Raw genomic sequence first — 27,792 nt, forward strand, 5'->3', positions numbered from 1 at the left:
AGCTAACATTAGCTGGGGATGGTCAGCAATATGAGAACCAAATGCAAAAATACAATACGTTTTTTTCTTTGAAAACTCGATCAGAAAATGATATTATTTTTAGTTTCCATTTTCAATTGAAGTTATTTTTTTTGTGTAACGCTGTGACACACAAAGAACTGAGATGACTACAGTTTCCACACTGTGAGCTACCAGCGCCCAACAGTAAAATGACAACGTTTGTTACTAGTGTACGGAGAAACTGTGTAACTGTTTACACCCTCCGTAAACATTTCTAAATGTCTAGCTTTGCGAGGCAGCTGGATTTGTGAGATCATGTGATCGTGGGAATCCTTCCCGCCGGGCTTCAAGTTACGTGCTGGTGTCTGACCCACAATGGTTCACCGGATGAGAGTCCTGTGAGGAGGTTCTGGGTATGGTTTAGTTGTGACGACCAACCATTGGAAGCAGCTTTCCATTTGGTGTTGCTATAGCATCTGCAACATGAGTTGACGTATATATGTCTAAATATACTATATATGTGTGATATGTGATTTACCAACCATCTCGGCTGGTGGTAGCGCTCTTCAACTGTTAACCGGATTGATTCAAGTTAGCCTGTGATAGAGAGTGATAAACTGATGGCTCGTCCAATCACCTGCCAAGAATCATACAAGTCCATTTTTCAAACAGTTTCCAAGGGTGACTTCCTAGATGGTTCTATGTGATGAACCATCCAGCACAACAGGTTTGTACAGTTGCAGCTTTAAAGTAATAATTCAAGAATGAAATACCAAACTTCACCAAATGTTGCAGTAGACCAGCTCTCCATTCAGACAAGTTTGGATGCACAGACAATGACTGAGATTCTCAGCATATCAGAACTCAGCAGCCACTTGAGAGAACACCATAACGGGTGTCCAGTAATGTAACCACTGGGCACCGAAACAGTACCAGACCTGACATTCTGGTGCCGGCTTGGCATTGTCGGCGCAAGACGTTACCTTGTGCAGCTTTAATGTCTGAGCCTCCGCGAACTGCCAAGACGATGAAATAAAACCAAGCAAAACACAGCCGCCACCATGTGCTTACAATAGCACTCCAATCCTTGGAAGCGTCCCTGTTGAAGTTGTGGTTGCTCCTCTCTGATCCTGTGTTTGTTTCTGGTCTCTCTCATTGTTAAAAGTGACTGCAGACAGACACTCCACCGCTGCGCTCTGCTCTTAAGCCACCCGGTGGATGTGCTTCCCAGTCTCGAGCTAATTGGCCGTGGAGATGAAGGAGCCTGGAGGGTTACGAATCATTAGCATCGAAGCGACTGCTGGGGCCGTGTGTGCATGCCACTGTTGGACTGTTACATGTATGTTAGAATGATTATTTATGTTAACCAAAAGCAACATTTATCTGAAGCAGACAGCTTCCTCCAACAGGGCTCTATAGGTTTAACCTCTTTTGTGAATGGTTCTGCAGAGGTGTGAACGCACCCACTGTTGCCAACTCTTCAGTATGGAAAGTCGTTATTGGCTGTCCTAAAAGTCGCTAGAAGTCGCTGAATGACATAATCACCAAATTTGAATCATTGGCCATGTGCATTTAACTGTAATGGATGCTGTAGGAGAGATGAATAGTGTCATGGGAGAGAAAAAAAAGTGAGAAGAAAAAATAAATATATTTAGAACCATAAATGTTTAATGTCACAGTTCCAGCCCTTCTCCTGATTTATTTTAGACAATGAAAATTTTGCATTTACATCCCGCCCCGACTGTAAGCCGGGGAGGGAGGGACTGCTGTGCGAGGAGAGTAAGAACGACATGTGCTTTCACATCAGAGTCGCCAAAAGTCTTCAATAGCACCGGAAAAAGAAGTGGCTTAAAAAATGGCAAAATGGATTCTGATTTCAGTTCTGTGTTGTATTGTCTTGAACCTCTACTTCAGGAAGATGAGGCAGGGGAAGTGCATTGCTGCACCCTGTCAGTTAAAACATCAGCTTATTTGGTTTCTGAGAGTGGAAATTATGTATATGTCTAAATTTGCATTTAGAGACAATGTCTGGTTTTAACTGACCAACTTGGAGATTCCCACTTGTCATCCAAGAAGTAAGTTACAGAGCCTAGTAATTGTGATAATTAATCAAGAACTACTGTTATACGGACATTATAAACTGAAATGATAGAGAACTGCATACAGTACATTGAGGTCCCCTCATGTAGTGATTAGCTTAGCTTTGCACAAACACCAGTAACCTTTACATTTTGTGTATTTACACATTAAATCTTGAAACAATAATAATAATAACCAGCCAAGTTAGCTGTTCCTCCTTCTCTCAAGTCTTTCTGCTATGCGAAGAATTTGTTGGCTCTCGCTTCATATTTACCTTACATGCATTGCTGATCTTCTTTGTAACTCATGGAAAGCATGTGAATAAGCATATTTCTCTAACTGTTCCTCTAATGTAGGGAAGCCCAAACCTTTCGCCTTAGAGAGCCAAAACTGAAACGTAATCAGAAAGTACCGTTAATGTTGTCATGGCAACATATAAAATGGTATGATACAGGAGCCATGAGAGACATTTTGGCAATATCATTTTTTCTAAATTCCCTATTGTTTTTTTTTTGTTTTTTTTGTCTTCACTTTTTCACTTGCCTCTCACGACTACCGTAGTACCTGGATCCAAAGTTCTCTGAGTTGCTTCACTCTGCCCATCGTGCTCAGATTATAATTTGGGATCCTACCTGCATTTATTTTCAAACTCATAAACTATTATTTATGTTATAATCTTCTTTTCTTTTCTTTTTTTTTTTTTTTTTACTAGAAACATCTGGTGGGCCAAATCAAACCTTACAGCCCGATCTGCAGCAGCCCTGCTCTAAGGCCTTCATTGTCTCAGATTACATAATACATACAAAGTGCAGAAAGCTGAAGAAGCCGGGTGATGAGTCGGAGCCCACAGCATATTCCTGGCGCCCCAGTTAACCCAGCCCAGAACCCATTAATATCTGCAGCCACAGAACTGGAAATTTAAGATACGATTATTGTTACAGCCCTCATTAGACCGCACTGACCTTGCAGCTGCACAATCAATTATGACTTAATGACGTGTTAGCTTGGTACGTGTTGGACTGTCCCCCCGCCTGCATCCTCGTGCTCTGCTGCGACTCTCGTTATCTCCCGCTGGGAGCACAAACAAAACAGAAGTTTTCTGTGATGAAACAGCGGCCAAAAATGTCCAGCTCGGTAGAGTGTGTGTACACAGAGCTGCCACGAGGAGTAGATAAACGTTTGAAATATTAATTATTTGATCGTTATCTGCACGCGAGAGCAAAACAATCCCTGGCTTGAAGCGCAAAAGCACGCTAACGGAGGGCGAGCGAGACATAGCTGAGGGAAACTGGAAATACACAAAGCGGCAGAACAGATAATAAATCACTAATATGATAAATAAAAAATAAAAAAAAGTTTCTCGATAATTTAATGATTTTTCAGTATCAAAGCATGTTGAATATTTGAATGACCTCACTGGAACATTTCGTATCCAAACGAAACCTTTCACCTGCTTGAACATGTCCAAGTTATCTTTGTCTATATAAACATGTCAGCAACTCTTCATGACCCCTCTCCTGAACATAAACTCCCAGCATGGATAAACATGTTTGATTACAATCACCGCTAAGGCTAATAAATTATCATTAATGCTTTTTAAGTCGTCAGAAGGCCCTTTTTTTTTCTCAATTGGCTCGTAAATTTGACTTTATTTACAAACTTTAAGTTGGCGATACGTGACAACGTGCTCATCAGAAGTTATTGTGGAAAAGTTCTATTGTAAATGTGACCATGTGAGGTTATTAGGCAGTGTTTGCCCTGTGTTTAGACTGTGGTTCTGAGAGCGTGTTTGGGAGAATGTAAATGGGTGATAAATCTCTGCTGTGCTGGCCTCACAACCCCCACTTTCTGTTTTCCTACACAAGAGCTAATCCCTCTCTCCATCTCCAGCGGCGGGCCTCCTTCAAAAGCATGCATGTGCGTAAATAAAATGAATCTAGTATGAAGGGGGAAAGTGGACAAAAATACACTTGAGTGTCCTGCAGAGAAGGAGAGAGCAGGCGGATGATGTGCTGCATTAGAGGCATCTCTTATTTCGCTCCATCAGAGCCCCAGGACACATAAAGCTGTTGAAAGGGAATTAGAGGGTTGAGTCCTGTGTCACAGCCCTGTTAACCTGCTCAATGGCCGCTGTGATGTCCCGCCGCAGGAGCCTGGATGCAATTGAAAAGCGCCTTCAGCCAGTTGGTTTGGGAAAGGTGTTCATAAGTCAGAACGAAAATCAGCATGGACGGAAAACAATGAGACAGCTTGAACGATTATTGCAGCCTAACTACTGCTGTCCGATGCTGAAACGTGACAGCGCGTCACATCGGAGTAGGAAAAGTACCAACCCGTCTCGTGTATTTTCGGATCGTCCTCGCTCCGCCTGCCGCATTCTCAGCGTGCTTCGTGTTTGCTTATCCTGTGTCGCTAATGAGTCAGACCAGGAAATGTGGTGTCATGACTACCCAGGTCAATGATTTCTCTGTTTGCTTGGCCTTTCGTCTCCATCAGCTCATTCCAGCGAATCTCACGGGCTGAAGCTGTGCAGTGCGCGTTTCTATAAAAAGCCCAAAACGTAAGCGCGTAAAAGCCAAATGTCAGTGTTATGTTCCTGCAGCAGTCCACATTCAGGACCTTGATGCATTGCTTCAAGTTGTTAACCAATCAAACACGGCGCGGCTGCTACAGCCGTGGTCTCATATGACTGGTAGCTTTATTGATTCATTTGTTTTTGAGTGTCTAAATCTTCTTTACCTGTCACTGCTACTGTTGCACCACATTTTAAATATATGACAGATGAAAGTTTCAATAATAACAGCATGTTTCACTCTTATTCTGCTTTCATGATAAGACAAGGGAAATGATGATCTGTAATGGACTAAGCTCTTACAGGGTTTTCGGCAGGGACACCCTACTCAATATATTGTAATACTTGTAATTCTACTGCATATTAAACTTAATGTATTTTTTTTTTCTAAATGTACCTTTACTATTTTTTTTAATTCATGTTGGTGCATATATTAAGACAGATTCACGTTTTTGAAGATGTTCAAACTTTCAGAATATCATCAAACATGTTCACACTTCAAAAGTGCTACAGAACAACCTATGGAATGTACTGAAAGTTGTTTTGTGTAAAACAGCAGTAGAGTTGTCCTCCAACACTCAACAGCTTGTGTTGCAGCAATGTTCCAGTTTCAAGGTCCACCAACCTATGAAAACATTACATTGCAACGTTACACATGCTTATCTATAGCACTGAAACTCACCAAATGAATGTTATTAAAAAAAAAGTTTATATCAAGTTTTGTATCTGTCGGGACATGTTATTTTAAACTTGTTTGTTCAACCAACAACACTGTCTGTTTTCATTCTTGTTAATAATCACAGCTTAGCATTAGTTCATTTAAAGCAGGGTCCTATCAGGTTAAAAGTCAGTTTTCTACCCAAAAACAAGTCATGTGTACCTTCAGTGTAGTGTGACTCTGACGTGGACCCTTTAAGTGGCAATTTCAGACAGCATTCTCCCTCCTTCTGCTACAGTATCTGCATGTAGGCGTTTTCAAAATTCCCTGTCTGTGCGGGACACAATGACCTCTGATCGAGCAATTTGCGTGCTGAAAATGGCAAGTTACCCTAACCTAACCTAACCTAACCTAACCTAACCTAACCTAACCTAACCTACTGATGAAACCCTAAGTCAGCTAGCAGTTGTTACCTTTTCTTTTGAATTTAGTCATTTTAATGTCAGGGCTCACCTCCTTATATGTTGCAACCTGGGCTTTTTTCTGCCAAGACGACTGTGATTGGTTTAAAAAAAAACAAAAAGCCAGAGCAGTTTCTCCCCAATAGCAGAACAATAAAGAGTGCCACCAGCACTGATGAAGTGACTTGTAGAGTAGCTAATGATCAATTAAAAACAATGTGCTTCTTTTTTTTCTCCTTTTTTTTTTTAACCAGTTCAGACAATTAAGAGTACATTTTTGCAGCTTGTATTTGTTACTGACCAAATGATTTCTGAAAACCGGAGAATCAAAGGAAACCGTGTAGGCGTAACACGGGTGGATCATGTGTCTCTGATGCCTTTCTTCTCAACACTGCTGTTCTGATTTTCTTGGTATCAGAAAAACAGCCATTTCCTGGTCAACCTCGGCCCCTCGGGGCGTCGACCACCTTGATGCGGCTCCGATGCTGTTATTTGGTGACGAAGCGATGCGCTGCCTCGGGCCGCGTCTGCTGTTGACCCAGGCCGACCGGTGGACAGGATGTTCCTGATCGTCCCCGGGCTCTGGGCTCTCTCTGCGGCCCCTCGGCCCTGTTTGTTTTTCCGGCTGAGAGCTGCTGTCGGCCCCCCTCCCCCCCCCCGCCATCACTCTGCCTCACCAAGAATGTAAACACACATGAGGATACATGCGCGTGTTCTGTACGCGCTGTATGCATTTATTCATGTACACACACACGTACACCGAACAGTTTGCACAATACGAGTGCAGATGTCAAAGAATAAATAATCATGTTTAGAATGATTCGCAGTTTCTTAATATCCTGCTTCACCTGGATGAGAGATCGCTCCACTAATCTGATCTTACACTGATTTTATTTTATAGTTTTACAGTTTATAAATGTAATTGTAATATTAATGAATCAATCCAAGCCATTACTCAAGGACGCTTGTTTAACTGCCCTGCATTTCCACATATCACAAAGTGTTTTCTTGTCAGCCGGCTTATACCATTACAGCATCGTAACAGCGGGCCGCCTCTTTACCAGGAAATGTTTGTACTCTTCACGGCTGAAGCTCCATCTCCCAAACACAGCAGGGCAGCGCCGCAGGCACCAGAGACCCAAACTGTTTACGCACCGCCACTGCAACCTGTTTAGCCTTTCACATAGCACCTGTCCGGTCTGCTAAACACTTCCTACCCCATTTGCAGGAGACCGTAAACATCTGCAGCGCTGTGTTTACCTAGTACGTGTAAGAACAGCACCCCCCACATCGGCCGAGGACGGACCTGCACTGAGGCGGGGGCTCGGCGAAGGCGTACGCACCGGCATGTTAATGTGGCTGACCTCTCTCAACTTTCTCTTGAGATCCACTGGATTTATGACTATTTGTGTGGGCTGAGGTGAACTTTGTGCAACTTATTCATAACAGAAGGTCAATTTGATGGGTGGGGAAAACCGGAGACGTTACATAATAGTTAATCCGACTTTATCAACATTTTCACCTGCTGTTTTAAAAGGTCACTATGACCTGAATTTTAAAGGCGGAATCCGCACTAAGATTCCATGCAATCATTAAAAACCCGCAAAACAACTTGGGATCTTGTTTTCTGCGCCATCAGTCCACCAACAGTAAACCCCAGTAGAGTCCAACACAGCAGAAGACTGGTGCCACTTATTTCTAACGTGTTGAGAAACTTGCTTGTTTACGTGCAAACTCGTCCATCTATTACTGAAGACAATTGTTTTTTCCAAGCCTCCTTTCTTAGAAAGTGAAAAACGTTTTCTAAGAAAGAGTAGTTAATCAAGGCAGATGAGGTAACACTTGATATGACAGCAACCCCTGGAATGCAGTGCATAACACAAGGTCATGATATATTAACCAGACGAAGATAACTGAAAGTGGAATTTGCTTTCATATATATCATTAGCACACTTCCACACATGCTTGCATTTAGGCTTCTGGTGATTCTGTCCTTCATTCATATACTGTGTAGCGGCGGACCAGTTTGCATGTAAGACCACATTCATGTCGAGTATATCTCCAAAGACGTTTGTTTTCTGGGTTCGCCGTGACTGAAACAGATGTCAGATAAAACTTTGTTACACATTCTGTCGAGTTGTGTACTTACATCATCCCAAATGTTTTCAACACTGTCCAAACTCAGAGGGGTCAACAGTTTCAAGAAATGACCAGAAAGCTAGGGAATTTATGGAACATTTAACTGGACAGAGACATCGCGTCAAATGAGTGATAGTGTTGCTCCACATCTACTGAATGTGTGGGAGTTGGTAAGTATACATATTTATCATGACACAGGTAGTATCTTTGGGCTGCTGGTGCTGCTGTGTCGGCTCCTAAATTATGGAATGATCTGCCTCTGCACGGTAAACAGGCCTCTTCTTTGTCGGTTTTTTAATCACTTCTGAAAACCCATCTCTTCTCCATAGCTTTTTGACACCTAGTAAGAGGTCAACTTGATCTTCTTGATTTTATTCCTTATTTTGATTACTTTCATTGCATTTTTTACTCATGTTTTATGCCTTTTAATGTATTGTTGTATTTTGCGCCTTATGTTAGCAATTATGTCTTTCTATTTATGATGTCTTATTTATTTTTTTCTGTACAGCACTTTGGTCAGCTTTGGTTGTTTTTAAAGTGCTTAACAAATAAAGTTGGATTGGATTGGATTGGATTGGATTGCTGGTGACATGTGCTGGGGCTTTTGACGGCATTAGCAAACAAACAAAAGCGTCTTCATAATAAATGGCTTTTTGGGAGCAAAACACTGGTTTATTTTTGAGAGGCAGCTGATCCCGTTTGGCGACAACAGCAACAGCAAAATGCGTCCGGACTGAGATGAAACGAGTTAAGTCAACCCAACAATGTCATCTTAAGTTGTGACAAAGTGTGGGGACTGATTATACTGCGTCAGAGTATGACACAGCTCTTTATTACATTTACATTTACATTTTGGACATTTAGCAGACGCTTTTGTCCAAAGCGACTACAATAGGTACATTTGTCACAAGAAAGACACCACGACATATCACTGTCGATAGAATAAAAAGAAAAATAGATACAATTGTCAAGCCCTCATCTGAGGATCTAGCTGCTGTTTATCAAAGATACCTTAAGTACAAAAGTGCTATTGATAAGCGCTAACGACTAACATACAAGTGCATAAACATTTTTTTTGCTTGTTTTTGTTTTTGTTTGGGGGGGGGGGGCAGATTACGGCACTATAAATAAAACTGATGTATTGTCTCATAAAGTGACATTGTAATTTGGCACAGTGCCGGTGACAATCTGCTGTCACTCCAAAAGTTTATAGATCGGGGTGACACCTGTCTCATTTGATTTTTAACCACCTGCAGAGTTGATATCAGCTCAGGGGACAAAGTTACCACTCTGTTCTACTCTGTGGGAAAAGCCTGCAGTTTCTTATTGTTGAAGACGGTCGTAACTTCAGTTTGTCACATTGAAAACATTCTGCCAGTGTGCACGGCAGGATACATCTGAGTTACATGAAGCTTGAGCTGTGCAGTCTCATACACTCCTGACACAGGCGGTAATGCTTCCCTTGAACAGTACAAATGTGCATACGGAAGTTCAACACTTGAGCTGTATTACAACCACAAGCTCAAGCAGGAAGTCTAATCCCAGCTCATTAGTTTCATACCAAACCATATCCAATTCTAGGCCTCGTATCTGGGTTAGATCTTTATACATGATTGTCACAATAGATAAACGCAGAGAGCCAGACAACTAAATTCAAGTTTCCTTTCTTGTTCTTCATGTAGGTGGAGGAGCATTAGACTTTTGATTTTTGTGTTCATATGAATCAATCCATTCAGTAGTTTTTTGTGTGATCCTGTTGACCAACAACCAGCAAGCGAGCACAGGTGCAAAATGTAACCTGCTTGGCGGAGCCAAGATGCACTCTCTTGATGAAAAAAGTCAGGAATATGGTTATTCAGTTATGGGTGGTTTGAAATTTAAAGTGATTCAGGAATAACAAATTAAATATTGGATTAGGCTTGATTGATTTGAGGGGGCTGCTTGGACTTGGCAGAGGTATGCTGTCTACTGATTTACATCCTATTTCTTCTTATTTTTTTTTTTCCAAATTATCAGCACTTATGTGCAGATAGGTTTATAGAAATAAGCACTGCTCCCAGTACAACTCAGTGTTCACCGTGCAATAAAAAACTCTATACACATAACCCATTTCTCTTTTTTTGCACTAACTAGAAAAAAAATGTTTACCCATATTTATTCTATCTATCTATCTATCTATCTATCTATCTATCTATCTATCTATCTATCTATCTATCTATCTATCTATCTATCTATCTATCTATCTATCTACAGGCCCCACATCATTGCCAAGAGAAAGCTGATGGGTTCTGAGATTAGCTTTTTGTTAATTTTGTTAACTGGACTTGTGATGACTGAGCTGAAGGCATTAGGGTTTACATCTAATGAAGCTCCGATGAATACAACCTTTTCTAAGAGACAACGGACCTCTGGAGAGGTTTCAACCATCATAACCATTAAGTGGGTTTTAAATGGGCACACTTGAACTCTCACATTACCTTCTCGACAGCCTCTTCAGCTTCTTCCCTTCCTCCTGGGTCCAGTTTTAAATGAGGGCCCGACCAATTCTATCACCCCGAGGCCATGTCTGCTTCTAACTGCTTCACTGCCAGTTAGATCTGATCAAACTGGGCTGCAATGAAATCTTTTGATATATGTATTTTCCCTTGACTCTCAACCTCGTCTTTCCTTTTTGTTAGTTAAGACACAGTGTGGACGAATGGCCCTGTCATGGCTGTATATTGTCATGCTTATGGAGCAGAAAAAAAAAAAATAAATCAATTGGACCATTTTTTCCATCCATCTCAGTCGCATATGGTTGGAACAAAATAATATTTAATATATTTTTTCCTCAATGGATTCTGTCACATCCATACCACAGGGATATTTGAAAGCTTTGTCATTATGTAATAAAACACAATTACATTCCCACATGAAGCATCACTGAGGGTTTCTTCTTCATTTCAAGCACTGAGTTTCTCCTTTCGTCTTTAATGTTTTTACCTTCTTCCTTATATCTTTGGCAATATTTGAAATTAAGCTATCCACTGTATTACACAGAGTGATTAGGTGCTTGTGGCTTCTGCGACAGCATTATATTTATACATTTATAACATGAATATATAGTATGTTGCTCGTAATGATGATCATACTAATAATGATAACTCAACTTTCAGCGGTATGGAGGTTTTTAGCCTCTTTGAGCTCATGTTTTGGTTCTCTGCCAAGCAAACCCTCAGTTGCTAGAATTCCCAGTTTTACGATTAACAAACTTCATAGTTTCACCGTTGGAAACTACTGGACGTAGCATCAAGGGTCAAAAACACATCTAGGAATTTTTTCTAGCGATGCCCTGTGTGTGCTTGATGTGTAGACCAAGGGACATATCTGCTAACACACTAGCGGCTCTATAAGGTAATGATAAATCAGATGTTGTCAGTTGTTTTGAACTCATTTCACCCATTAAAATCAAATGATCTGTGTCAGCAAACAGGATAGTCAGAAGTTGCTCTGTGTGCTGGTGGTGCGGCACTTAAACAAAGTTTACTTTTGCCATATTCCAGTTATTAATCTTACATAGCCACAAATAAATGTGTGACCACATTTTTTATGCATCCTGCAAACAAAAAGAAAAATGGCTCTAAAAATGTGTTGTAAACTGTTGTAAACTCAGTAGCTGGCCAAATCTAGATCATGACCACAGGACTACTGCCCTCGTCCACAGGGCCACCAGAATCAAAACAAAACGAATGTTCCTTGTAGCTGCTTTAACTATTAAAAGAAAATGTATAAATTAATGATGTTATTATCTTCTTCATGAAATAAAATGCATAAAAGCTTCATATATGCATGGCACGGAGGCTTGTGCAGCTGACTTCTGGCTCTCTGCTGTCCCATTTACTTGCTTGTGTTTGGCTTCATTGCTCTTAGTTTACACTAGATCCCCATTAGTGTCAGAAGTCCTGGTGATGCTCAGTTACTGTGTGAGATAGCTAAACAGACGGGAGGCTTCAGTGCCTCCCCCTCTGTCTACAGTAAAGGAAGTATTTGCTGGTGTATGTACACATTTGTTATGATTTTTAATATTTCTCCTCGTATCCAAGTGTGCATATGTCATCATGGCTTTATTAGACCTGTCCGGTGTGCCCATTAGCTCCTGTGCGATCAGTTTTCCTGGACAACGAAGTTAGTCCAGTTATGTAGCCGGCTCTCCCAGGGCCTTATCTTGATTGGTTGGGGGAGGACGGGGTGGGAGAGGCGATCTGTCGGTGAGGATCCACAGGCGCTCCCAGTTGCACTGCGTCTATAGGGAGTACAGACAGATCCAACTCCTTCACAGCCTGAGAGGTTCTCATGAACCGGAGGACGGAACTGCAGCCAAGGACTTCCACATCTGGGACAATCCTTCAAATTAGGTAGTAATTTTGTCTTGCCCAGTCAACAACCAGTTAATAGAAAGAGCATTATAGTAGCTGATTCTTGGGGAAATTGTTGGCACAAATTGAGAAGATTTAGAGGAAACTGTGGGATAACAGCGACGACAGAGATCGCAAACTGGAGAACACGTGCTGCTCCTGCGAATCATCCTCCAGCAAATCCTGAATCCACCTTTCCTGCGACGAGATCAAGCTCAAATCAGCTGTGCCTACCATGGCAAGGTGAGGTTGAGCCGCGCCGAGTGGATGTAGGGAGCTGAAACGAGGATGAGTTAGGGCCCTTGTGAGTGCAGGGGGGGGTGAGGTGTGAGGAGGAAGACCGGCTGAGGAACCAGAAACCAGACCGCTTTCAATGTAAACACACAGCACCATGCCAACCCCGCTGCCAACCTGGCACAAGAGGATCCCGACGCCAGCAGGACACACCTTCCCGCTCTTCCTCGCTTTTGTCATCTTCAGCCACCCGGTAAATTTGTATTTGACTTACATATGCATGCATTTCAATTTACTTCAACATTCAAGTTCAAAGCATTACTTAGCTTTGGACGTTACAGTGAGTCAGTCAAACCTTGGGCTGTCTGAGGACCCCGAATCTTCAGCATTTGAGTAAAATCTGAGATTTTTTTTTTTTCCAACAGAACTCGTCTCTGCAAAAGAGTTCTCCATCAGATTTACTGAAGGAGGCGGTCCAACACACTGTATTTCTCATGAAACACAGACAAGACATTAACATTTTAATTTGTCTTTTTTCATATGGAGTTTGGGCTACAGGAGGTCCCTCTGCTCATATGCATGTTCTGCAGTATCTGCCTCTGAAACCATTGCCTGGAAATTTCAGTGTAGTGAAATCAACTTGGTATCTGTTTTGAATTTAAAATAAGAGGCATGTTCTTCTCCGGGGACTAGAAAGGCACTTAAAATCTAAGACAAATATGATCACGGAGCACTTAGAAGTCTTTTTCAAATTCACTTTCATCTTCAGCATTATGATGCAGCGGGTAAGGGGAGCTGAGTCGGTGGCAGGATTTGAAACAGGCTCGGTCTCACGGGAGAAGACAGAGAAAGACAGGGGAGACAGCAACTCTTGTCTTTCCTTCCAGTGGTGATAGCTATCTGGACGGGGGTCCTGACAAGACGAGCCTCAGTGGATTTAAACGTCCTCTGTCAGCCAGCTCACATGAGAAATCTTTGTGGCGCAGGTGGCCGGTGAGCCGCGAGGCAGCCGAACGGACACACAAAAGGTTGCAGAGTTCAGCAGCTTTCTCAGCAGGGTGTGAAGATTGGGACTGTTCAGCCCAGATAGGAAAGCTACTGTCCTCAACCCCCCCGACACTGAATTATGAATGACAGAAATGGAGGCTGTGTTCAGTTGCTTGCTTTTCAAATGAAGGAAATCTGCCTCACTAATAGCAGCACAGTATGGGAATATCATATTTACCCACTGAGGATTAATTAATATCGTCGCCGTCAAATACAATAACCTTCGGTCAGGGACACGCCCACACACTGTTCATTACATTTAAACATCAGGACTAAACAGAGAGGTGTGTTTGCATCCCTGCAGTCATGGCACTGATACAGGGGACAACAGTGATAATCGCCTCAATCAATTACAATTTAGAATCAGGTGATAATGCCCCCTCTGTAAGTGAAGCTGGCTCTTATTAAATACCCCCACCATGTGGGTAAATACAAATACTGCAGCATCACTGCTCAGCCGTCAACCAGACGCTGCAGATACAGTCAAGTGAGGTGGTAAGCAAACACACTGGAAATGTACCTGTTAATATAAATATTGTCATTATATATCATCAATTTCTTATAGATACGATTGCCATGCTTGAATCATAAATTGTATCCACAATCATTAGAGATATAATATGTAGCATTTCTGCAAAAAAAAATGCCTAAAAATAAACTGTTTGAACTCAAGAAGTTGGTGAATGTAACTAAACGTACGTTAGAACAAAACTTGACAGTTCAGCCAGGTATCATATAACAGCAACGGTGGTTGTTAATCATGACCACCCATGATGCCACGCTATATTTAAGATGTTCTAATCATGAGATATCATATAATCAGTCTTGTACTTCAACTTAAGTTATTCAGAGCAAAGGTAACTCACGGCCCACCACACTCTGGTCGGAGGTCTCTTCTCTTTTCCAGTGTCTTAAACACTTGAACCAGTGATGATGATGATTGAACCCCCATGCTCTTCTTTCCCGAGCGCTTCTGCCATGAGTTACAAATAACTGAGCAGCCAAATTAGCAATTCTACACAATATAACAAACCCGTCACTGATTAAACCTAATTTCTAAAGTTCATTTGAGTTCACTCAGTGAGTATCACATTTAAGCAGCTAATGAACAAATTGAAATTACTGCTAATTCAGTTAAGGGCTACTGGGGCTCAGGAGGTAGAGCAATGGTTCCATCTTCGGCTCTACATGTTGAAGTGCCCTTGGGCAAAACACTCGACCCCGAATTACCCCCATCCATCAGTGTGCGAGTGTGTATGGATGGTTATGACTCAGCAGCCGGTAGCCTCTGCCACCAGTGTACGAAAGTGCGTGTTAATGGGTGAGTGTGAGTGTGTTGTCAAGTGCTTTGATTGGTTGTAAGACTAGAACAGCACTTTGTAAATGTGGTCATATATTAAACGGAAAATATTAAAGCTGCTCCATTTGACATTTTTCACATACTGCAAATGAGTTATCATATTACGAAGTGCAATATGAAATAAACTGCGTTTAGTGGTAAATTGTGTTGAATTTCAAGCGATTGTACAGGTTTCTACGGTAGAGCTCGTCTCACATTAGGGCTGTAATGATATACTGTTTTTACTATAATGTCCCAGCAAAGGGAAATCAGTGTTAAGTAAATGCAAAAAATGGGTTGAGAAGATGCCTTATTAATTATCCGTTAGACACCCATTTAGAGAATTGCCTCAGAATAGAACTTCAGGTCAATGTTTTTGACCGTGAGAGTAAGATGAGTATTTATGGAATAAGTTTTGTTTATAAACCTGAATGAATAAAGTTCAGTCAGTTACCTCAAAAGGGGTTTTCCTTCACAAGCCCACCAGAACAGAGACGAACCGTGGCCCAGAATTCCAGTTCTGGTTTATTCAGTTTGCTCTCGGCTGACATATGGCCACGCGTCATTCCACTCAGTATGTGGGCTTGATGATCGTTCTGGTGTAGAACAGATCTGGGCCACAACAATTTTGCCCAGAAGTGTTTGTCCTCCGCTCCAAACATTGTGGCCAGAACATTATTTCTTTAACCTGAAGGCAGCCATTCTCATTCTCTATGTAGAAGACTGTTCAACAGTGTAGGGGTCAGGATTCCAAAAGGCTATAAATTAATCTTGAGGGACTAAGGTTAAATATAATAATTCATGGACACTTCAATGTCAGCATGTTCTTCAGTGTAACGTTTTAGATCGTCCAAATGATGTTTGTCATTTTTAAATTAACACGCAGGTAACAGCCTCAGTGCTTGAAAGTCTGATAGCCAAACGGACCGAATACTTGGAGAACTGCAACAGGACCCTCGGCACACTCTCAGAAACTGGTGAGCTGTCTGTCAGGTGTTCCAGTGTTCATGAGCTTGATCTTGTTATTGCTTTTGTGGAATCCTAATAATTCTTGTTTTACAGGAATCTACTGTAAAGGAACATTTGACATGTTTGTGTGTTGGCCACATTCATCTCCTGGGAATGTGTCGGTCCCCTGTCCCGCTTACTTACCATGGATCGGCGAGGGTAATGTTACGTTTGACCACTCGAAAATCAACTAGTGTATCAGCATCTACACTGAAAATGTGTGGCATTGTGGCTTTAACTATATTACACAGTTGGACTCTGGTACTATTCAGACTTTCTCCGACAATTAATTAGTTTCAAATGAACTGATCACTGAGTGAATCACAAGACTGTCAGCTGCAACTATAGAGACGAACTCAGCGTAATCAGCAATCTCTGATTAGTTTTAAGTCATGGTTGGCTCTAGGGATGACAGTGTCAGGTGGTTGGTTGCTCCTGACTGAAATATCTCAATTATTGCATGGATTTCCATGAAATCTTGGAAAGACCATTTGTGGTGGCAGGATGATGATTTCTAATGACTCTGGTGATCTCCCGACTCTCATCTAGTCTTATGCCTCACAACGCATTGCCATGAATTATTCTTACAGACATTAACTTTCACCCTAGGGTGCCAGATTTTCTTTTTGGTGATCTTTTTTTTTTTTTTACATCTAGCGCAATCATCAAGTCAACATTTTTATTTGTAGAATTCATATCAGACTCTTAATTCTTAATTGCCAGTTGTCTAATATTAGAATGTATATTGATATATATTGGCTGATACACACACAATTTTAGCAATGATCAATCAAATGTGGTTATATAACACTTACAGCAAAGACATGTAATGGAGCAGGAAAGTTAATAGTTTAACAATAAACTTTAATGTCTAAAAGTGCACTGAAACAGTAAACTTCACTGGAAATGTGATCACTTTAAACTACTCCAAGTACATTTTTCTGCATTTAACACTCTTTAAAAAAGAAAGGTTTCATAGAGGACAACAAATATACTGATACTAATATAGCATAATTGTGATAGGCCAATATTTGGTTAATAATAATGGCCAGCTGATATACCAGTTGGACTCTAGAAGAAACCATGCATAGCAAATGTGTCTGTCTTTTACCTGCAGACGACTCCAGGAGGGCTCACCGAGAATGTTTAGAGAATGGGAAATGGCGTCGGATTGAGAATTCCTCCGATCCGTGGAGGGATGACTCTGAATGTAAGGAGGACCATTACTTCAAAGACAAGGTGAGGAGGACACACACACACACACACACACAAACAGTTTCTGCTCCCCTTAAGTGTTGGAACTAAAACCCTGGCGTGTATTTGCTGACCTGTGGTTTCTCGTATAGCCGTTAGCCTTTCTACATAAACCATCATGGATTGTTTCCTTTACAACGGCCCCAGAATGTCAGTCATTATTATTAACATCTGAAGAGGTATGTGTTCTCTCCATCAATTGTTTTTTTTTTAAGTGTGTGTGTGTGTGTGTGTGTATGTGTGTCCAGGAGGATGAAATGCATCGCCAGACTGCTCTCAGGCTCATCTCTGTCATTGGCTATTCCCTGTCCCTGTCCTCTCTCACACTGGCCACTGTCCTGATGGGCTTGCTGAGGTCAGTGGCCGGGGGTAGACAATTTTCCCGATGATCATGCAGACAAAAGTGTGCGCTTTGTGTAAGGAAAGGACAAACAAAGATTGATTTCGGTTGATCACGGCGGATCTTATTTCTCTCACGACAATATTTTCTGAGTTGACATGAAAAACAAACTATGGCCTCTCTGCACACTCACCTGAAGCATGTTCATGGTGGGTTGCAGGGACGCGCTCTTACACAGGCTGGACATGAACAGTCTTGAAAGCATTACTGAAGCAAGCATCACTGACAATGAATCATCCACTAGTCCTTTACCTTGACCTCACTTGACATGACATGCAGCCTCCATTAGTCATTCTCAAAGCAGATTTACAACCTCTGTCTACACTGATGATGTGCATGGATCCACGGCACTGCAGCTGGTCTACTAGGAAGCGGTGGCATTGGAGAGATATTTACAAGAGTATGAGGAGGATCAGTCATAACAAATGACATTATAAAAACCAGGAAGCATTAACCATGTAGATGCATGTAGCATGATCGTTTTTTAACTCCCTCTTATGTCATGACACATACCCTTAGTAATGCTTTTACAGTTGAACAGGAATCAATGCCCTCCTCAAATTGCTCCTGTATCTGTTTACCAGGAAGCTCCACTGTACCAGGAACTACATCCACATGAATCTGTTTGTGTCGTTCATCCTGAGAGCCATGGCCGTCATTTCTAAAGAAGTCATGTTATACGTCATGTATTCTAACCTGCCAAAGGACGACCCTGGTTGGAACTCCTACTCGAGCTCTGTGGTATGAAAAAAAATTAAAAAATGCTTCTTTATGTTCTTATGAAGTACAAGCTAACTGATATCTCAACTCAGTAATTACTGTCAACAGATAGCGCTGATGTGCAAATTCTCCAAAGTGTGCATGGAGTACTTTGTGGCCTGTAACTACTTCTGGCTGTTGGTGGAGGCCATCTTCCTCCACACGCTGCTCTTCACGGCTGTGCTGACCAAGAGACGTCTGCTGAAGAAATACATGCTGCTAGGATGGGGTAAACTTGATGTTGTTCTTCTGCTGTCCTCTACATTTTGTAGGTTTCGGGCTTTTCATATGATTTGTGGAGAATAAGCTAAATATATGCCAGCCCTTACTTCCATGTCCCTGTGGAATGAAAGTTCTTGCATCTAATCTATTCTTGCACCAATCTATAAATGGTGCAACATGCCAAATTTGGTGCACCCTAGGCGTCATTTTGAAAAAACAAAACAATGCATCACATTTTAAGCCGTCCTCACCATCAATCTAAACCGGGAACTGTGAGACCAAATGGCTAAAAGCTACACAGAGACTGAATCAATGTCCAATCAAGTCCCATTTTTTCCAGAAACAAAAACCTGTCATAGGTTTTTTTTCAGAGATGCTTTACTCACAGAAAAAAAAAAAAAATCTAGAGTAGTCATCTTGTTATGAGATTAAAGGAAAGGTTTACCCAAACATGAAAACAGTCGTACTTATAGTCCTTAAAACTGGAGCTTGTCCTCAGCCTGGGGGTGAGAAAGAGTAACGGCTGAATTTTCATTTTAGGATGAACTTTTCCTTTAAGATACAATAATACAATACACTAACCCTTCACGTATGATCAATTTGTGATAATTCATAACAGTGATCTGAGGGTAACATGCTGAGTCTTGCACTTTGTTACTTTTCAGGAACACCTGTCTTATTTGTGACGCCATGGACAGTGGTCAAGATTTTATATGAAAACACAGAGTGAGTGTTTCATCCCATACATCACAATTAACACGATAAATCAACTAAATTGTTCTCCATTGCATGACTTTTTAATCTTCTTGTCTTTCTAAGATGCTGGTCGATTGTGAACAGATGGTTCTGGTGGATAATAAGGGGCCCGATTACCTTATCAGTGCTGGTGAGTGATGTTTCTGAACCGGTCCTTGAAAGCCTTTCAATGGGCCGTTATCCAAGCCGAAGAGCACGTTTAGTTCCAGATGCATCTGGCTGCTCCCTGTGAGCCTTGTTCCTCTGGTGCCAGCTCTCAAGTCAATTTCATGCTGCATTTAACTCTTCCTGTCATGTGAGGGCATGTGATATTGAAGCTGTTGTGATGTCTAGCAGTCAGAGGCATGACTGATCACTGATTCCTCGGTAACAGAAACAATCTCAGATTAACATTTTCATGTAAATGTCATCTTTGTCCACCACAGCTTCTATTGGATGCATTTAATTTAAGGATGTAATATGTAAGATTTCTGCCTTAAACTGACTAGTTGGTTGTATATTTAACTGTCGCGTTGAGTTGTGAACTTATTATGTGTACTATCCCATATGTTTTTCAAGCAACGTTCTGTACCTTTAAACAACAGGACGCCTGTCACGAAACTTCCAGGAGACAGTCAGAGAAGTCGGCAAACGTGACCAAGCATAACGTGGATGAAACTTTAAAATATACCTCATCCATAAACTTCTGTGCCTGAGTCACTTGAAGAGCTTTGCCACAGCAGTGGTGGTGTAACAGTAAAGACAACAAGTCCCATGATCCCGTGCCACTTACGTCTTTTGTTTTGTTTAGAATAAGAGACCTTTAACAACAGACACTACATACTGTGCCTTAAAATTGTCATTGGATGTGTGTTGCAGGTCATTTTCTTCATATTCATCAAGATTCTGATGCTGCTGCTGTCCAAGCTGAAAGCAGACCAGGTGAAATTTACCGACTACAGATACAGGTACCTCTCCTGCAACGAGTCACCGACGTAACTGCTTCCAAATCCAGACGTCAGGAAACATGTTTGACCTTGACATCTATTTACTAAATGGTGTCTTTAAACAGCATAGCGGGCTCCTGGTTTAACATTTAAATGTTAATCACTCCCATGTTCAACACAAATTAAATCACCCCCATAAACTCTGGCTTCTTCACTCCACCGTAAATGTCACCACAGTGGGGAGGCTCATGCATACATTTACATACTCTCCTCTATTCTGTCCTTTGCTCTTTGGATCATGTGCCAGAATAAATTTTTATAATAATACACCACTCTATGCTTTTTTTTTTTTTTTTTTTTTCTGTTGATGTCCTCAGTTTGGCCAGAGCAACGCTGGTGCTGATCCCCCTGCTGGGAATCCATGAAGTAGTATTCACTGTGCTGATAGATGAATGCGTGGAGGGCAGCAGCCGCTACGCCAGGAACTTCATCAACCTCACCCTCAGCTCATTTCAGGTCACACCTGTAAAGTTACCTGCACACATGAGACAGGAGCCAAGTTGTTCTGAATCCACATTAAACACAAGTTGCGATGTGTATCCTTACAGGGATTCCTGGTTGCTGTGCTCTACTGTTTCGCAAATGGAGAGGTATGTCACTGTAAAAAAAAAAAAAAAAAAAAAAAAAATATATATATATATATATATATATATATATATATATATATATATATATATATATGTTACAAAAAATATTAATTGATAGTTTGATAATAAATAATTAGTAATTAGTTAGTCAATCAAGATATTTCCATTCGCCTGTGATATATGATTTAGGAAGGGATTCCATAATTAAATACATTTCCTTTCACTGCCACACAAGACTGCAGACAGGCTTTCTGGGAGAAGAATCCGCAACATTTTATTGTACCACATACTAACTGGAGATGGCTCAGACTCAATTCATTTAAATAATATACACTTCTTTGCAAGGAACAAAAGTTTTCCCAAAAGATTTAACTCAGTCATATTTGAATGTTTCTGCTGAAATGCCATTGCAAAACCATTTAATTCTAGGAGAAGACCAAAAGCCATTTATAAAGGAAGCAATATGCAACTTATATTGTTTGCACAATGGAGAAACCTGGAAGTTGAATTTCCTTAATATTGAAGATATAAGTTCCTATGAAAAATGTTAAAATGTTTTCACGTAGCCCATTGCAGATGAATGAGGAATTAACTGAGTTTATCGCTTTATTCCAGTCATCTTCATTCAAATCAGTTCCCAAGTCTCTTTCGATACAGATTTGGTATTTTCAGTAGTTTCTCTGGTAAGGGAGCACAGCATTTTATAACACTTATAACAAATAAAGTGGTTACTCTTATGTGAAGATGACATATGGCTTAAATCTGTAAATGTGGTCATTCTAAAACTGGGAATTTGAAGAAAAGCAAAACAGTGAGTGAGATGAAGATATTCCATAATTGGACTGAATCTGTTGAAATGACATTAGATGAGCTCCTTAATCTTAATCCCTTTGTGGTACCACTGATTAACCATGGTGTCCTCTATACCTGGTATGAACTCAGCATTTCCTATTTTAGGAATAAGAAGAGATGCCTCGTTTTATTCAACACAGTATTACATTATATCCTGCCAGGAACATAGTACTAATTATTATAGCGTTTGGGGTAATAGCTGTCCTGTTGTGTACGGGGAGTACAGCAGCAGCTATAACAACTGTGAGTTTATCCAAATGCACATGAAGCCACTGTGCAGCAATTCTGGCATGATTAGCCCAGTTATAAAATACAATGTTTGGTAGTTCAAGTCCCCCTGGAATATTAAGGCAACAGCAGCACAGCGGATCTCAGTGTCGCTTTCCTCGCTCACCATATGAATCTTATTAAACTTCTAAGAGTTCTTTTTCCAATTTTTCTTATCTATATAAACTTCTGTCATCTGTAAGATAACAAGATATTTTGATGGGGTCATTTTAGTTCGACACATGATGTCTGTTAAACGCTGCATATGGTGAGACAGTCTTTGCTGAAAAAAGCTAGTTTGATCTGGTTGACAAACTCAGGGATTATATTTCAGTTTATTTTGCAATAATCTTTGAGAGGATTTTACTGTCAACAATTATGAGGCAGACAGATTTATAGGTGATACTTTTATCATGAGATTTGCCTTTTTTATGTATCAAAACAACATCTGCCATAGCTAGAGTTTGAGGCAGCCTTTGTTTTCTACATTCTGGTCAAAAGACTGGATATTTCTTATAACTTATAACAGAACTCTGGTCCAAATCCATCCGGCCCTGCTGCCATCTAACTGCCCAGAAAGTCAGGAAATAATCAATTATTGAAAATGATTGAGGAGTCTGTGGGAAGAGAGTAAAGTCACTCTCATTTGAGTTAACAGTTCTCCAAACATCAAATAAGTTCAACTCCTTACATGAGTTAAATGTGGCCTTAGTAGTCACAACCAACTACAGGATTCAAATCACAGTTGTAGTCCCCGCCTGATATAACCAAGTCCTTGTCTACGGTAAAATTGTGACTCATACAAAGTAGGATCATAAGCACTTCAAATCAACAGAAATACATGCAAAGCAGCCCTTTTCATCTACAGTTACCTTTTTCTATTGTCAGAGGAAGACATTTATGTACCAAAATTGCAACCTATTTGCTTTTGGAGGAAAGAGTGGTGTAAGCCACTTGACAGACCCAACCATTTTTTTAAGTTTCATATATTCTAAATGATGTATGTGTGTCTCTTGAAGTAGGGCAATTTGAGTGTCTTGTTTCTTTATCCATGTGAGAACCTTTTTACGCTTAAGGGTGATTTAGACCTTTAACATTAAGTGAAGTGATTCTGATGGAAATCAGAATCACTTCCATCACAATATTGTCATGGTTACCTTACTTACAGGAAAAAAAATCTTCAGTCTTCATTTTTAATCGTTGTAAAAAAAAAAAGGGCTTTGTGTGACACACACATTAATATATAATCTACACATCATTCTGTGACAAAATAAGAAGAAGGCAAGAGAAGACAAGAAATATAAAGTAATCTGGGTTATGTAATACCAAAATAAGTTTAACTAAAACCCTTTATTTTTTTATGTAACTCCTTCCCCTGCTACAAATGAGGTCCAAGCAAAAATCAAACAACAGGCTGCTTTATATAAATACGGCCATAGAGAACAAACATAGTCTGCAAACAGGTGGACATAAAGAAATAATATTATCCGTTCACACTGAAATTAAATAATAGAATTTGATAGAGCATTTACATGTAATCGAAATACTTATAGTCACTGGCATGCCAATTCTCTGAATGTAATGTCATTTTCATAGTGACCTTGTAGAATTATTTATTTATTTATTATTATTATTATTATTATTATTATTATTATTATTATTATTATTATTATTATTAAGTCAGCTGCTGTTTTTAAGCAAAATAGTGAATGCTACCTGCTGGATACCAAACTGTGGGCAAAAGTAGCAAGAATTTAAATATTGTAGTCTAGGGTTTAAATCTAAAACAGATGTAAAAGTAGAATGAATATGAGACTAAATTAGTGACCATCTTCTCCAGATGTACAGTATGAATAAATGATACCTTACATCTAATGGTATTAGTGGTGATATTGTTCTTTGCTCTGGAGTTTAGGTCCAAGCTGAACTGAAGAAGCGCTGGCAGATCTTCCTGTTCACCAACCACTTCCAGGTCAGGAGCTGTTTTCGGGGCGTGCCCCTCAAGCACCTGTGGAAGTGCACCCGAGGACACCGTCCACAGTGCTCTCGGCAGAGTGACTCCTACGACGAGGGCGGCACCTCCACGATACACCCACACCTTCTGCAGGTGGCTGTGCGTGGAGGAGGCGGGGGACTTGGAGAGGTTAAAGGTCAGGGGGTGAAAGGGTGTGACACAGCAGGGCTTGACTTTCTCACCAGGAAGAGCCTGTCCAGTAGTGATGGAGAGATAACGCTTGGGGAAACCATGGAGGAGATTCTGGAGGAGAGCGAGTTCTGATCCGCTAACGTGGAAACTGACAAACTCATGTGGGAGACTGAAACAGTAGGACACACATCCTTAAAAAGCTGAGCGAAGGTGCCTGTGGCCCAAACCACCAAGTACCCCATGTTTACACTGAGCCAGTTGGTTTGTGGTAATTTGATATAGTGCAAAAGTGTAACATCAACTAGAGACTGGTCTGGTAGATGGGCACTACCTATAGAGCTTCATTATGGTTAACATTGCACTCAAAGGTTGTGTATTTCCATGTACAGCCACCTCAGACAAGATGACTTACAGATGACTTAAAGGGCTTCCTTACTGTCTGTTAGCAAGCTTGTTAGCTTGGTTGCAACTAGTACAATGTCACATTTGCAAAAATAGAACTGGATGGTGCAACGCAGCTAATGAGCTATGATGGTAGCTTTTTTTTTTCCATTTTGGACTCTCTGGCCTTAACTTTTGTACTGCCAGTGGGGTTTGCCATCAGCAAAGAGCACAACTTCCTGTATCACTGTTCACCAAAATTGAACGTACCATGAAAGATTAGCATGGGTTTACTTCAGCCACTCAAGCAAATTGATGGATTTCTGTGATTCCATCAGAATTTATTTATTTCGATGTGAGATTTCACCGATGCAAATGCCGGTGTAACTACGCCGTAACAAATAATTAGTAGCCATGTGTCGTCTAATATAGCGCACGGTCCTTGAAGGTTGTGTGAAGCGATAGTACAACTTTCTTAATGAGGCATTATCTGTTGAATCATGACAGCGAAGAATCAACCTCGAGTCTAAACCAGTCGGCTATTAGTTATGGAGAGAAAGGAATATTTGATTTAATTGGACAAGCATGGAGCACCTTGGTAGCCAAATGGTTAGAGGCCTTTGCGAACATCGTCATTTTGATTCATGCAGGCGACCTTTGTTGCACATCGTTCCCTTCTCTCTACCCCATCCCTTGCTGACTCTGTCACAAAAACAGAAAGGTATGCAAAGACATGTGACTGAAGGGCCTTTTAAGGAACCTGTAAATGCACTGTTTTCCTGGAGGATTCAGTTCCCATTTAATGGGAACTTAGAGACTACATGGTGGATACACACTGCATGGTGGGTGGGATCAAGGACAACTACATTTTTTTTTTTCCTTGGGGACCCACTAACAGGTTAATCCAGCTGAGCATACCCTCCAGTGAAGGAAGGTCTGAAAAATCATTCAGGTGAACTTCAATCTTGAGAATTTCTATAACATTGAGTTACAGAACATTTGTCCAGTGAGCATCCCCTTGATTCTACCAGATACGTGTCTGCTGCGTTACGGCTCCACCACGGCAGCACAGCTGATGAGTTTCACGCCTGTCTATAGTCCCATCCACACTGCCGTTTGGATGCAGATCCTGTGCCAATTCTCCACCTCCGCCTGTGTGTGAATGTCTCGAAGGCGGCAAGGGGGTGAAATTTTGCTCTGCACTGATAAACCTCTGGAGGTAGTATCAGAGGCGCGGTATTGGCGAACCGAACCTGTGGGAACAGATAAGCCGGTTGCGCGAGTCGATCTGGCAGTCTGATAACAACACACAAAATCTCAAAAAAGAGACAAATACAAGCTCTACTATTAATCCTGCAGTAGGGATCACTTTGTGTTGTTGATTTTATAACATATACAACTGTGGTCGTGAGTGCTGCGCCACACAAAACACAACTGGTATGAGTTGCCGGACGGTGGAGCAAAACCGGACCAGAGCCGGAATGCAGGGGACACGTATCTGGTGGAACCTCGGGGTAACATTATTTGAAATTGCCAAAATGCATTTTACAACTTTTTGTACATATGAACTGCGTTTGATTGGTCGTCAAGGACCAGACTGTATATTGAAAGAAAGGAAAGAATACATGTGTTGAGTAGATTTACTGAAGTCACAGTTAGGGTTAATAATTAAATCATTCCACCGTCAGTGACGACTGAATCATGTCTGTTTGCACCAATCCAGGCCAATCATCTATAAAAGGCCTTATTCAAAGGTTATAAATGGATATCTTTGATGAATACTCTACAGTTACAGCACAAACATACATTAAAATGCACTTGATGGTAGCCGTAATGTTCACTTTGTACATGCAGTAAACCTCACAGTGAGTCTCACACTATACAAAAGCAACAGAAGTGTTTTTACCTACAGTGTAAACTATAACATGTTACTGTCGGCCAGTTATAGATATTCATATAAAACAATATCTGGATGGAAATGTGCATATGAATACAATGTATTTGTTGTCTGAATGTGAATAATGCAAAAGCTCAATGTGCAGCAAGTTTTACAGGCTTTTCGTGTTTTCTATTCATATGGAGCTTTGAATGTATCAAAGGCATTGTTGTACAGTTACCTGTTACCTGAATAGCACAAGTAGTCTCACAACAATGTATGTACACAAACTAAACAACTGTGTTGTCTTCTTATTCACCTCCTACATATGGAGCTGACTGGCCTACAGCAGCTAAACTTTCCATAGAGGTTCAGTGAGCCCTTTTTGGCTATTCCCCAAACAAAATATCATATTCTAGTTCTCAACAAGTCCAGCTGGATCTCTTCCTGTCCTCCTTACTGGATATAATATCAAATGTTTCGATGTTTTTCTCCTTAAGATGTAAGTGGACAGCAGAGTCTTGACCTGAGGAGCTGGCCCTCCTGTGTTGGGCCATTCGTTTATTGAGAGGTTGTTTTGTCTCTCCATTGTACAAATCTGTGCCGTCCTGGCTGCTACAGCATCATCTACATTACCCTGTTTATGCCTGGGAGTTTTGTTCTTAGGATGGACAAGTTTGGTAGGTTTAAAGTGAACCAGGATATGATGTTTATTAAAGATCCTGCTGAGTTTCTCAGATGTTCCCGCGATATAAGGAATGATGATGCTGTTACATTTTCTCGTCTCCTCCTCTCTGGACAAAGGTCCAGTTTGGATAGCCACAGGTTTTAAATGCTCCTCTGATGTGACTGTACGCCTTCCAGTATAACACAGTTCTCTTTAGCATAGCTCCTCTTTATCTCAGAGAGAAGCACATCAAAAACTGGAAAGAATTATCCTTTACAAAACGACACCTTATTTGCGTTGCCCTGTTTTTGAACAATTGGAGTGGAAATATAATACCTTTCAAGACCAGAGCTTGGTGTGACCTGATTGCCTGGAGGTGCAGCGCCTATGTTGTATTGCTAAGCAAGGGTCACAGATTTCTCCCAAATCTCATCAAAGAGAGCTACCTCTCTAACTCCACGATTCCACCAGATACGTCTCCGCTGCGACCACGGCAGCGGAGCTGATATGTTTCAATCTAGTCTATGTGTTAACTTCCAAAGGCCAACAAACTTCAAATCTATTTGGGCTAATAGACCTCTTGCCTCCACAGCTCTGTCACCATTTCTGTCTTTAGATAGCCACCTTTGGTGCACATACGACCCTGAGACAAACGCATACAGTTTCTGCAGAAGGGAGGAGAAACAGTGCTTTCCACACTAAATTCGA

At 41.0% G+C, this 27,792-nt stretch overlaps 1 protein-coding gene across 1 annotated transcript; it reads left to right on the forward strand.

The window, feature by feature from the left end:
* Positions 1-12,174: 12,174 nt before the first annotated feature.
* LOC119010359 (glucagon-like peptide 2 receptor) lies at positions 12,175-27,681 on the forward strand. Its single transcript, XM_037082451.1, has 13 exons — positions 12,175-12,790; positions 15,810-15,900; positions 15,986-16,090; positions 17,049-17,170; positions 17,434-17,540; positions 18,170-18,326; positions 18,414-18,573; positions 19,232-19,292; positions 19,386-19,452; positions 20,181-20,269; positions 20,626-20,764; positions 20,857-20,898; positions 23,930-27,681. The coding sequence occupies exons 1-13, from the start codon at positions 12,695-12,697 to the stop codon at positions 24,290-24,292; spliced, it is 1,599 nt and encodes a 532-aa protein (XP_036938346.1). The 5' UTR covers positions 12,175-12,694; the 3' UTR covers positions 24,293-27,681.
* Positions 27,682-27,792: the final 111 nt, after the last annotated feature.

This window comes from Acanthopagrus latus, chromosome 20, assembly GCF_904848185.1.
Source record: "Acanthopagrus latus isolate v.2019 chromosome 20, fAcaLat1.1, whole genome shotgun sequence".
Taxonomy (NCBI): domain Eukaryota; kingdom Metazoa; phylum Chordata; class Actinopteri; order Spariformes; family Sparidae; genus Acanthopagrus; species Acanthopagrus latus.

Coding starts and splice junctions, on each gene's coding strand:
- LOC119010359 (XM_037082451.1), top strand. CDS start 12,695: ATGCCAACCCCGCTGCCAACCTGGCACAAGAGGATCCCGACGCCAGCA. Junction 17,171..17,433: donor ACCATTACTTCAAAGACAAG/GTGAGGAGGACA, acceptor ATGTGTGTCCAG/GAGGATGAAATGCATCGCCA. Junction 19,453..20,180: donor CGATTACCTTATCAGTGCTG/GTGAGTGATGTT, acceptor TGTGTGTTGCAG/GTCATTTTCTTCATATTCAT.